This window comes from Ambystoma mexicanum, chromosome 12, assembly GCF_040938575.1.
Source record: "Ambystoma mexicanum isolate Mex_15411 chromosome 12, UKY_AmexF1_1, whole genome shotgun sequence".
Lineage (NCBI taxonomy): Eukaryota > Metazoa > Chordata > Amphibia > Caudata > Ambystomatidae > Ambystoma > Ambystoma mexicanum.
The window spans coordinates 973,158,326-973,170,591 of record NC_090936.1 but is presented as its reverse complement, the minus strand read 5'-3'; the positions used below and the strand labels follow the sequence as shown (position 1 = coordinate 973,170,591).

The following is a 12,266-nucleotide window of genomic DNA, read 5'->3' as shown; positions in this document are numbered from 1 at the left end:
ATAGAATTCCACAATTTGGTCGCAAAGACAGAAAAAGCTTGTCTCCCAGTCCTTAAACGGCAAACTTTGGGTATAGCCACCAAATGTGCGTTTGTAGAGCGGAGAGCCCAACTAGGCACATAAAGCGGACAGTTTTCTTGTAAATATTCTGCACCCTGATGGTAGAATTCTTTGTGCACCAAACACAGAGATTTAAATTCAATCCTTTTTGCTACTGGCAGCCAATGCAGGGTACAGAGCACAGGACTGATGTGGGACCCATTTGGGGTAGAGGTGGCCACCCTAGCTGCTAGATTTTGGAGGTGTTGCAGCTGATGAATCTGGTCAAGTGGTATTAAAAGGCATTCAAATAGTTTATTCGACTGACGACAACTTAGGCAACAACCTGGGGGCGAAGGTGGATAGGTAGATAGGGTACTACTCCACAGAGTACACATAGCAAGAAATGACCCATTTTGCAGAATGCATTCACCTGAGCGGACATAGTGAGGCAGAGCGGTAACCCCACAAATTCTTGACCACCGTCTCTGGAGTAGGTAAAACACTGAAAGCAGTGGGCCAGAAAGAAGAGGACCAAGCACCAGAATCAAGGGAAGAACCCACCACCAAGATCTTAGTCGTGTCCTCATTAAGTTTCAGCCAGTTGCTGCTTATCCAGCCCCTCATGGCCAGCAGGCCCTCACATAGCCGGGAAGACACCTCAGACTGGTCAAGACCTAAACGGACCACGATCTGGGTGTCATCGGCATATGCGTAGCACCAGAAGCCATGGGAGCGGATGAGGCATATCAATCGCTGAACATAGATGTTTAATCATATTGGGAACAAGGCAGAGCCCTGTGGAACCCCACAGGAAAGAGAGCATGAAGAAGAGCAGAATGGGAGAAGCGAGAGGAATTAGCCCCGACCAGACAGAAAGGATGAAAACCACGCCAGGACAAGACCACAGATCAATGCATGCTTGTGAATTAGGTCTGGATTGGGTAAATGTCACAACTTATAGAACACCAATACTATTTATACAAATACATTTCATGTATTTGTGGGAGACACAGGGCATGTGTAGTAAGGTTTTGTAATGGTCTAAGATATTTGTATTTGTGTTTTTCTATGAATTTAATATAATCATAACTGTAGTTGTGTACCTTTATAAATGTGTATAATGTGTATTTGCTATGTTACAGTACAGCATTCCTATGTCTATATTTATTTGCAAGTGGCTTGCTACCATGTGTTTTTATCCTTGGAAGACTCTGCAATTGTATATCTTAATCTTGAGGCCATGTTGACCAATCTCAACCTCAATGTACAGATTACAGTACACGTAGTACAGTAGAATATGAGTGATCCGAAATAAATTATCCAATTGTGTGCTCCAAGCACCTGTTGGCTGAAGAACACTTGATATAAGAAATGACTGGTTATGACAAGGTGGTTTCTGGGAATCTACAATTATAATGGCTAAAACCTATTGATGCAATATTATTGTCAGCTCGGTTGCTAGTGACACACTGACATAGCCTTATGTGTATCAACTTCTAGGAACTAGGTTTCACCCAAAAGAACCATTTGGCCCAGCCTCGGAACCTTTTCCCCACCAATTGATCTCTCTGGGAAGGTTTGTCACCTCCTCCGGAAGACAGGAAATCTTATAGGGAATTTAGCTGAGAACCACAGCTTCAGAGCCAAGCCCTGTCAGGACAATGGAGCACTCACACCAGGTTGATAATTCTATTGAATTGTATTGTATGGATATTTATAGAGCGCAAACAAGACCGGGAGGCATCAAGGCGCTAGAGGAGGGACGCGGGAGGCAGCTTCAAAAACCGACAAGACTAGAACACAAGGGTTTTCAGGTACTTACGAAAAGAAAAGCATTCTAGAATATTACGAAGTTCGAGCGGGAGGGCGTTCCAAAGCGTGGATGCAAGAACAGTAAAGGATCTTCCTCCAGCTCTGCCCCGCCGGAATCTGGGAATGCTCAGTAACGGTTGGTTAGCCGAGCAAATATGTCTACTAGGCTTGTACGGCGCAAGCCTAGAGCGTAGAAATTCAGCCCCAGTATTATGGATAGCATGGTGAACAAGGCAAAGGATTTTAAATTTAAACTTAACTCAACTCCCAATAGGGAGACAATGAAGACATCGAAGTAGGTCTTGAGAGTGTGTGAGTGTGTGAGTCTGGGAGTGCCCAGAGCGAGGCGAGCAGCTGCATTCTGGAGGGTCTGTAGCCGTTGTAATAAAACATCAGGTTGACCTAGATAAATTCCATTGCAATAATCTATGGATCCCATGATGGATGCATTTACAATCTTCGTCCTAAATTCAGACGGTACAAACTGTAAAACCTTTTTTAATATTTTCAATTTGATTAATCTGAGTTGGCAGACCCCAGAAATGTGGGCCTCTCTAGAGCCTGAGGACATAACTTTCATCCCTAGGCTCTTGATTACTGAGGTAGATTCAGGGAATGGGCCAAGGGAGATGGCCAGTACTCACAAGTCCAAGGTTGTCTCTTTTTTGGACCCAACCAGTGAGACCTCTGTTTTATATCCGTTGAGTTTAAGCCAATTGTTGGCCATCCAGTCCCCAACAGCAGAAAACAGTCTTTCAGTTTGTGAGGGGGATCAGAAGATGGAACATTAAGGTGAAAGAGAATCTGGGTATTGTCAGCGTATGAGAAGAAGTCTACCCAATGGCGTGTAATCAGATTGGCTAGGGTGTGCATCTGTAAATTGAACAAAAGGGGAGAAAGGGAGGACCCTTGAGGAACCACACAGTTTATAGAGCAGCGGGGGAGGAAGTGAAAGGGGCAAGAGAAACCGTTTGGAACCGGTTACACAAAAAAGAAGAGAACCAACTCAAAGTAACACATGAGATTCCAGCCCCTTAAAGGCATTAGAGCATTTTCAGATGGTCAACGGTATCAAAGGCCGCAGAGAGCTCAAGGAGAATCAAAGCTCCCACATCTCTGTGGTCCTGAAGCAGGGCAATGTCATCCAATTAATAGAGACTCTTTGATGTAGTCAGACAAGAGAGGGGGTTGAGCAAAGTAGCCCAACAGAGAAAGGTCTCAACATCTTAGTATTTCCTAAGACTCGCAAACTTACTGAGCCCCCTATCCACTTCCTGCAGGCAAGGCACTCTGTGTATGACATCACCAGGCAGAAGACTGAAATAGTCAGGAGTGGACCGCTTACAGACCTCTCAAAGGGACTCAATCCACTGTAGAAGATTGCTTATTCAGGGGAATATCACCCCAAGAAGAGAGCTCATACGCATGACGATTGATGGATGACAGATACAACATGCTGTGATGGCTTCTTAACTTTTTTTGAACCCGGCCACCTTCTTCTGGTCTTATTACCATGATTAAAATCGATCCAGATTGGACCTTGTTTGAGACTGAGAGCATTAATCCATGGATCCAATATACCATCATGAATGTCCGAGTCAAAACTGCCCATGGAAAAATAAACTCTGATATAAAGTCACAAGACCGACTGATAGCCATTTTCAACGTATATTGGAATCCGGCTGCTATTAATGATGACAATTTCTTAGATGCCGTCTTCCTGACTATAGATGATTTAGTTGGCAATCATCAAAATATGGAGTTTATCGTTTGTGAGGATCTGAATATCCATCTATTGGATCATAAGTCTCAATTTAAGGACCAAAAGGACCTTTCCCAGTGCTTGTGGCAATGGCAGAAAAAAAGAAATGTCCAAAGTCTGACCTTAATAAACAAATCTAGTGAGGATCGAAATATTATCACACCCACTTGGGTCCGTGGGAACTCGAGGGCAAACATTTATTACAAATATTCATCATCTCAACTTAACATTTCAATAACAAAAATAAAAATCATAACAACTCTCAAAAGTGATCATAATATGTTGACAATTCATGGTACAGACTTGACTCATCAAATTAAGAAACATCCGTTAATGCAACTCGAAGTTAACAACAAATTATCAAGATTGAGAATAAACCAAACTCAATTGTACACATTACCCAGCCTTTTTCGCAATGCTAAATTGGATTATGAAACAAAACTGAATTATGAATGGCTCTTACTGCCCTTCCAGAAAGAGAGGCCTTTATCAGGAACAAAGATCCATAAACATCATTACAATCCTGAATTGGCTGCAAAAAAGAAAGGCTTACCTGAAACCATATGGTTATTGAAGAAAAATAACAATGCGGAAAATAAGCAAAAGATAAAAATAGCCAAACAAGCATACATAAATTGAAGAAAACCCATACATTGACGATGCTGCAAACATATGCAGAAACTACATTGGCCACCTTTAAAAATCGAAATTTGAGAGACCTCTGGAATCTTCTCAATAATAACTCTCAATTTCAACATATTCTTGTTACAAATGTGACAGAAACCAATTGGATCCGACACTTCTCTACTCTTTATAGAAAACGAGTACCGGACGCCGGCCCATTGAATATGCCAGTAAAGTGGAACCTACGATGGGAAAATCAAGACATCTTGGAAATGATTCTCAAGCTCAATGCTTTGCGTGCCCTGGGACCCGATCGCCTGTCCAATGCCATCATTAAAGAAGCTCCTGCGACTTGGGCAAATGTGATGGACCAACTACTTACCTTGATAAACAAACTAAATAAGATCCCGCCGTCATGGAGAAAGGCCACCCTGATACCAATCTTTAAACAGGGTGCGAGGGACGATCCAGCCAAATATCGTCCCATTGCTTTCCTTGACCCTCTGGGCAAATTATTTGCCACATTTCTTCTCAAGAAATAGAAGGAATGGGCCAATCAAAATATCCGATTTGCAACGAGACAAACGGGCTTCACTGCCAATGTAGGTACCAATATCAACCTCTTGTCTCTGAACCTAATCAAACATGAATCCCTAATGGCAAAGTCTACTGTATATGTAACATTCATTGACCTTAATATGGCATTTGATTCCATAAATAGCCAAAAATTATGGAACAAATTAACAGCCTGGAACTGTCCACTGGAGATAATCGAACCAATCAAACTTTTGTATTCAAGCACGACAATTACTATGATTATCAAAAGATGGATTGACCACTTCTTCCATAAAAACATGGAACGGATTGAAACAGGGCTGCCTACTTGCGGCAACCCTGTACAATCTATACACAGTGGACTTTGAAAACTCTATCAAAGATATTGCCTTTAGTCCACCAAAAATCAACTGTGTTCTGATTCCTGCATTGATCTAGGCAGATAACATCATACTATTGGGCAAAATGATATCTGGAATAAAAGTGAGCCTGGGAAAACTGACTGAATACATGAATCTTAATGAGCTACGAATTAATGCAAAAAAAACGAAATATATGACTTTGACGAAACAATTACCAAACAAAAAAAGGCCTCATAAGTTACTAATTGATGGCATACCAGTGGCATAGGTGACTACTTTCAAGTATCCAGGCATACTAATTAATCAATCCAGGAACGAAAAAGAATGGGCGACCAATGTGGAAGAAAAAATACAGTTTATGACGAGACAAGGATGCTTCCTGCATAGAAAATATGGAAAGTTTTCTATGAAACCAATAATTGCCTACTATAGACAAAAAGTAATTCCCATCACCACCTATGGGAGCGAAGCAATGATCATTGCAGGAAATATCAACTGGCAAAAATTACAAGCCTCATTTTGGCGGAAAATCATGAGACTGCCAAAGAACTACCCAATGCCCAGAATAAGGCATGAAACAGCAATGCAGTCTTTGGCTTCTATAGTTCTTTGGAAACAAGATCGACTCCGAAAAGTGCTTGCTGACGAAAAAACACCAGCCATACAAATACTACGATGTACAGATGACAATGAACAACACCATTCTGAAAAAGTGGATAAAACATCTGAAACACAAATTGTTAAAAGAAGACATTTCCCTTGAAATGTTAATACAACAACTTCAACATGCCAAAATGAAGCTGCAAAGGAATGATTGGCTTAAGACCATTAAAGAGAAATCAAAATAGTCTATGAATATCCATTGCGATGCTGATATACAGACTATCAATGAACTCCCCAAATTCCTGATGTTATTTCCAGACCCAAAAGTTCACGAAATGTTCCTGAAAATCTGTTAGAACACTCTTCCAACATGTCAAAACCTCTGTTAGAACACTCTTCCAACATGTCAAAGCCTAACGGAAATCAGACACCTACCAACGACAGAATGATACTGTCACTTCTGCATGGATTTGAATGCTCCTGAAACATTAGATCATCTAACCATGGTCTGCCCAGCCCTTGCCCACAAGAGATCTCTCTTCGGTACTTTTTTCAAGATCTCGATGCAACAATTAGAGACCGCAACCAGATGGTCGCGGATGTTGAGCGGCCAAGACAAAAAAAATATTTTTACGATTGCGCAATTTCTTGCCAATATCTTAGAATTGGAAAAACCGACAGATAGACAATTTTCTGTTATTGTGCTTGTTCTATATGTTGGGTCTTGATGCTAAAAAAAAAAAAAAATGTTATTTATTTAAAAACGAGAATAATGTAAATTATGGTGGAAAATGTATAAATGAAAAAATTTAAGTGTAAACTAAATCATTTTAAATAAAAAAAATTAAAAAAAGAATACTACGATTTCCAAGAAAATTGAAAGCCTTGCCCCTCAACCATCACAGAAAAACATTTGGGGTTACCTGTGGGATGGACAGGCCTTCTGCAAGCTGAAACCGTTGGTACCTAGGAACCTGCTCAGTGGAAAAGGCAGAACCTGTAAGTGCTCCCTAAAATCCTTCCTGGTTGCAAGTGCAGAACAAAGGATCCTCCCATTGAGGCCCCACCAGCAACCATATGTCGCAACCCAGCACTGGGCACTGTTTTCCCAATTCACTCTGTGTTTGAGCAGGCTGAACCACTTTGAGAGTCTTTGGGCCGTTGCAAGCACCCGGCGCTACCTTTGACACTCACCACTTTTTGAGCAGCTGACTTAACCCATCGCCTTCCTGTGCTCAAGCTATTTGCGAGCTGACCACCATTGAATAACCACATTGCATTATTGGAGCTCTTTGAAATGACTCAACCAATTTGAGATACCGACTCAACACATCACTTGCCTACACCAGATTCAAGCCGATCACCAATACAGGCCCGCACAGCATCGCTGGGCCATTTCAAGCTAACTCGACAGTCTTGAACCTTGTGATCCACTGGTAACAACCGATTTGAAACCTCACAATGCTGAATCAACTCACTGCAAAACACCTAACAGGCTGATTTAATGCTGCTGAGCCCCAAGAACAAGCATTGAAGGTATTTGAAGTGGTTCTGCCCCCCTGCCCTACCTTAAAGGGCCCTACTAGCTAGTAAGACAGCACTCTACATTTTTAAAAGACCTCTTTAGTGAACTAGACATTCCTGCTGAAATTGTAGCCTGTGCACCCATATTTTCAGACCTAGAGTGCCCCCTTTCGTGTTTAAAGTCTGAATAGTCAGTCTTCTCTAACAGGGGTGAATTACAGTCTTTTTGAATAATATGTTTGTATTTTTAGTTTTAAAATGTTTCTATTAAATAGAACCTTGGTTGGACATTCTTTTATTTTGGTGTCACAGCACTGTTGTTTGGACTGCTTTTGTGCTACCCCACATCCTTCCTGAATAGTATGCCCTGCCCTTGGTAGCCCAAAGAGGTGAAGGACGTATACCTTTCGGGCAGTACCTATTTTGCCATTATGATTAGGATCACTGTTGGTTTAGTATCAGTGTGGGCCTGAGTAAGAGTTGTATCCACTAATCACCCTTGTACTCCTGCACAGCAGTAGTCATTGTGTCACAATATATATATGTGAAACATGACATTTGAAAATGGAGCTAGTGTCTTGGTACCATTGGTGTAATGCCCTTTTGCCTTGGTCGGTAGTTTGCATTTGCATGCTGGTTGTGAAATTGCCAAGCCTTTTCCATTGCATATCATTTTTTGTCTAGGTTTAGTATGGAATGATGTTCATTGGCTGCTTGTTATGATATGTGCTTGCTTTGTTGGTGCAGTATGTGGCGGGGTGCGTAATATTCAGCTTATGTTTGCATGTTTATCACTGTCTTCGTACAGTGGCTCAGCGGTGTTCCGTCTTGCTGTGTAAATGATTGCATTCGATAGGAAGTGTAGAAACATGTGCCTTCTATGCTCCGTTGAATCGCCACATGCTGTCCATCTCTGACTAGACCCAGATGGCTGGGAGGTGAGATCTGTGAGAAAAGGGGAGGAGAAGAGATGGGAGGGATCTCGGGAGGGGTTTATGGAGAGGATGGAGAAATGTGTGCTTTCTTCCCTCCGATGCCATTTCGACCATAGTCCACAGAACTTGCCGTCATTTGGCTATCGCATGTAAGCCCATGGTCTCGGGGAGACTGGCTCGGGGGGGACTGGCTCTCGAGAGCCGAAGAATCCGCAACCACCGAAGACTCAGCACGCTCCCTGCAGATCAAAGATTGGGCGCAGCGAACGAAGGGGAAGAAGCGGCAAGCCTTCGGCGTGGATCTCTTGGTGATTTGGGAAAAATGTGCGCTACTCTTTGCCTTGGTAGGCGTGCACTTCTGGGCTCGGGATCCCTGCTAAATGTTAACGCCTTAGAGAAGCGGAGGGTGGCTCGCCCGGGCTCCTGGCAGAGAGCTGACTGAGCACGGACGTGTAAAAGGGAAGAGAAACTGCAACCTGGGCGGCTGCCTCGGAATACCAAAGGCGCGGAAGCGGAGGGGGCGGAGTGGTCGAAGCGGTAGCGGTGACAGTGTCAGCTGTAATTAAGGTGTCACTGCGGAGAAGTGCCGCGAAAAGGGCCCGATTCCTTGCTTTTGGATTTCGTTCTCCGTGTGCTTCGTTTCCGTTCTCTTCTGCTGTACATTCGATTCTTTCCCCTCCCGCCCCCCAAGAAATGAGCTCTACTCTACAGTAGCCACCCGCGTCATGCTGTGTGTCACTGCACCTACAAGTGTTTGCCCAAACCCCGAAGTGATAGTCGATTTCTGGCTGAAGATCGTGGCTGTGTGCATTCGGTGATGGCGGTATGCACGTGAAACATGCAACTCCAATACTGGACGACCTGTGAGCGGGGATGCTACCTGTAACCCAACAAGGGCCGCCCCGTAGCCGTGGATCTGGCCTCGTCGCACTCGTTCAATAGCCGGTGAAATGGCGCTTATCCCGATCAAGGTGGGATGGTCCAGACTGGAAGGTTTGGCCGCTTTCGTCTGATCGGGAGCCATCTGCCTTTCGCGCACATCCCCGTGTGCAACCCTGTCACGGAACGCCGGAGTCCTCACGCACTTCACTGCAGATAACCAAGGCCTACGAAAGCTTATCTCGGCGTGTAGGAGACGGGTAGGGGCCTCGGAAGAAGGACACGCAGCTCCAGCTGAATCCTGAAGCACACGTTACCAAGGCAACGGCAGAGCGTTGCATACAAAATTGTTCAGAAAGACCCGAGAGTGAAGGAAAAATCAGGCGAACTAGAGGGCAAGAGCATGAGACAGAGCGCGCGAGCGAGAAAGAAACATGCTGTCGTCAAGAGAGAAGCGCTAGAGTGAGCGTGGCAGACACCTCCACAAGAATAGATGATATATAGGGCCGACCAGACAGAGAAAGACATACCATCTCGAGAAGCAGAATGAGAACGTGAGACATGCTGCCATCAGTAGAGGATACAGAAAATGAGAGACCCAGACCAAGACATATCACCAAGCATAACAGCATCACGGGTGATAGAGGGTGAAAAGACATTCCATTGACTGAGGAGAAAGAGTGAGATATATGTCTCAGGAGGATAGCTCAGGGGCAACATGCTCACCTTGAAAGCAAGAGGACACACAGCAACGCAGGTTCGATCCCCGGGTCCGCGCTTAGAAACCTCTGGGTATTAAGCACGTTATAAATAACCTATCATATCATGCCACTAGTGGAGGGGGTTGGAGAGCCAGAGTAGCACAAGAGCAATCAGAGGAACTTATAGAGGGACAACCTTAGGAAATAAACATAGCAAAATTAAGGGGAACAAGAAACGGGAAGGAAGCAAAAGGATAATTTAGGTGAATGGAAAGTGACAAACTGGGAATGCATGTGGCAGAGAATGAGAACGCTAAAAGCAGAAAGTTGGTAGGGAGGAGGGAAGAAACCGACCAAAAGAAAAGATTAAAAACAAAGAGGGAAAAATCAATAGCAAGAGACAATAGAGAGACCTGAAGATGTAAAGATCATTCCATGAACTTCTGAGTTGCAGATGGAGAGGAGGAAGGGGGCTCAGTGATCTTCAACCACGCATTCCTTTATCAACCAAAAGAATTCGTCCTTGACACGAAATTGTTATTAATATTAGCGGGTGGGCTGTGTCTATCTCTTACGCAGACAACGGGGTTGGGCTGTGTCTATCTCTTACGCAGACAAGGGCATGGTTCATGCTATGATTTGTAAAGCTCTAGGACACTGCCCCATAACATTGAGGTAAAGGGCACGGCATGGCATGCAAAGTACACATGGATGACGTTACCTAGGGGCTATTTATTTATGATATACAAGGTGCAGGATTTCTGTATGAGAATCGTTGTTATATGATACCAGGACAATGAAACTTGGTTAGGATACTATGCTTTGCATCTGAGGGGACTATGCCTTTTTATGAACTCCTGAACTCTTTACAATTTATTTATATAAGGTCATCCCTCCCTTCACTAATGGCTCATGTTGACACAGAGGCGCAATGGGAAAACATTGACAGTGTCACATGGAAACTTTAAATGAACACTGGTCGGTCGCAAACAGGACACTGCCCTTTCTGGATGATAATGCTAGATGGATGTGTGTGCGGGACGGGGTTCATGGTTTGAGTTGCACTAGGATGGCCAATGCTCTCTGAGCAGTCATAGGTGACTCATGGTCACATCCAGACACTCTGCTGGGACCCATCTGTTCACCAGAGGTATTTGGAGTTTACATTACTCCAACAATGAAAAAGAATCCCTCCAACCGCAACCTGAATAAAATGCTGCAGCAATGTGACTCCTCTTCGAGACAGTATGAAGAGATCAAAGCTGTTGAGAAAAAATGGCACCTTCCCTTGGTGACCCCTCGCAAATTACTGGAAAAGAAATCCAAAGTACCTTCTCTTTTCCTTTCAGCTCCACCACCTCCGAAGAGGGCACCCAGCACCACTCTGACCCTGCGTTCCAAGTCCATGACTGCTGAGCTGGAGGAGTTGGGTAAGAAATGCATGACTGAAAAAGATGCAAATGAATGGGTGTGAAATGTAAAAATGTACAGTGATATGCATACAAACAGGCTTCTACCTATAACATATAAACATCCTCATCAAATGGACGATCTCAAACATATGCAGAGGCGAATGGGTATCACATGGACAATCTTAAACATGCACAAACATCACGTGCATCTGCACAGAGTAGCATGAACGCCAAATGTACATGATCACTGAGTAACGTGGACAAACACACATCACCATCACATGGGTAAGCAGTCATCACATTGATGGGCACCAAGACATCATATGGACAATCAAACATTCATAAATAAGAGCATGAGATGTGCAAACAAAAAGGCGTGTGGTCCTCTCATAGACAGTCATAGAGGCACACAAAGAGGACAAGTACACATCAAATATAGACATGCAGGCCAACATATAGAAACACTGCACGTGACCAATTAGTTACTTATATGTAACATCAGTCTTCAAAATGTTATCCTTTATAGATTAATAAGTCTCTTAATCATTTTCAAACAAATAATGCATAGAAGGCCCTGAGTTTATTAGGTTCTGTTAATTGATGAAAAAGACAATCTTTAATGAGAGGACTCATAATCCTTTACACCAAAAGTGATGTCCTCCTATTTGATTTTTTCTTATGTATATATTGCAAATAGCGGGGGTGAGTGGCTGCTGGGTGACCATATGTTAATCCTGAGAGGATACCTCCTCTTTATAAGTATTGTTAGAAGTACATGCCCTTTATTTATCAACCATGGGATCTTCTTCAACACAGTAATTTGATGTATACTAACATGTCAAGTACTGAATAGCACTTGGAGGTGATGCTTGAGGAAAAACATGCACTTTCTGTTTAAAGGGATTTTTAGCAATGCTTGCCACAACTGTGAGTCAGATCGAGCATCAACATCTAGGCAATAATACCTCCAAATATATGGATGAAAGTCCAAGTGGAAGCCTCACAGATTCTAGATGTATGGATGTTTCCTAGTACCGCTCCAATAACTGCCTTGT

General features: G+C 43.3%; 1 protein-coding gene across 5 annotated transcripts in view; it reads left to right on the top strand.

The window, feature by feature from the left end:
• The window catches only part of SHANK3 (SH3 and multiple ankyrin repeat domains 3), a 3,072,962-nt gene that overhangs the window by 2,308,654 nt on the left and 752,042 nt on the right, over positions 1-12,266 (top strand). For all 5 annotated transcript variants that reach the window (XM_069629467.1, XM_069629466.1, XM_069629463.1 and 2 more), the window contains one exon: positions 11,149-11,229. In XM_069629467.1, the coding sequence (XP_069485568.1) occupies positions 11,149-11,229 (81 nt within the window). The remainder of the gene's footprint in view (positions 1-11,148; positions 11,230-12,266) is intronic.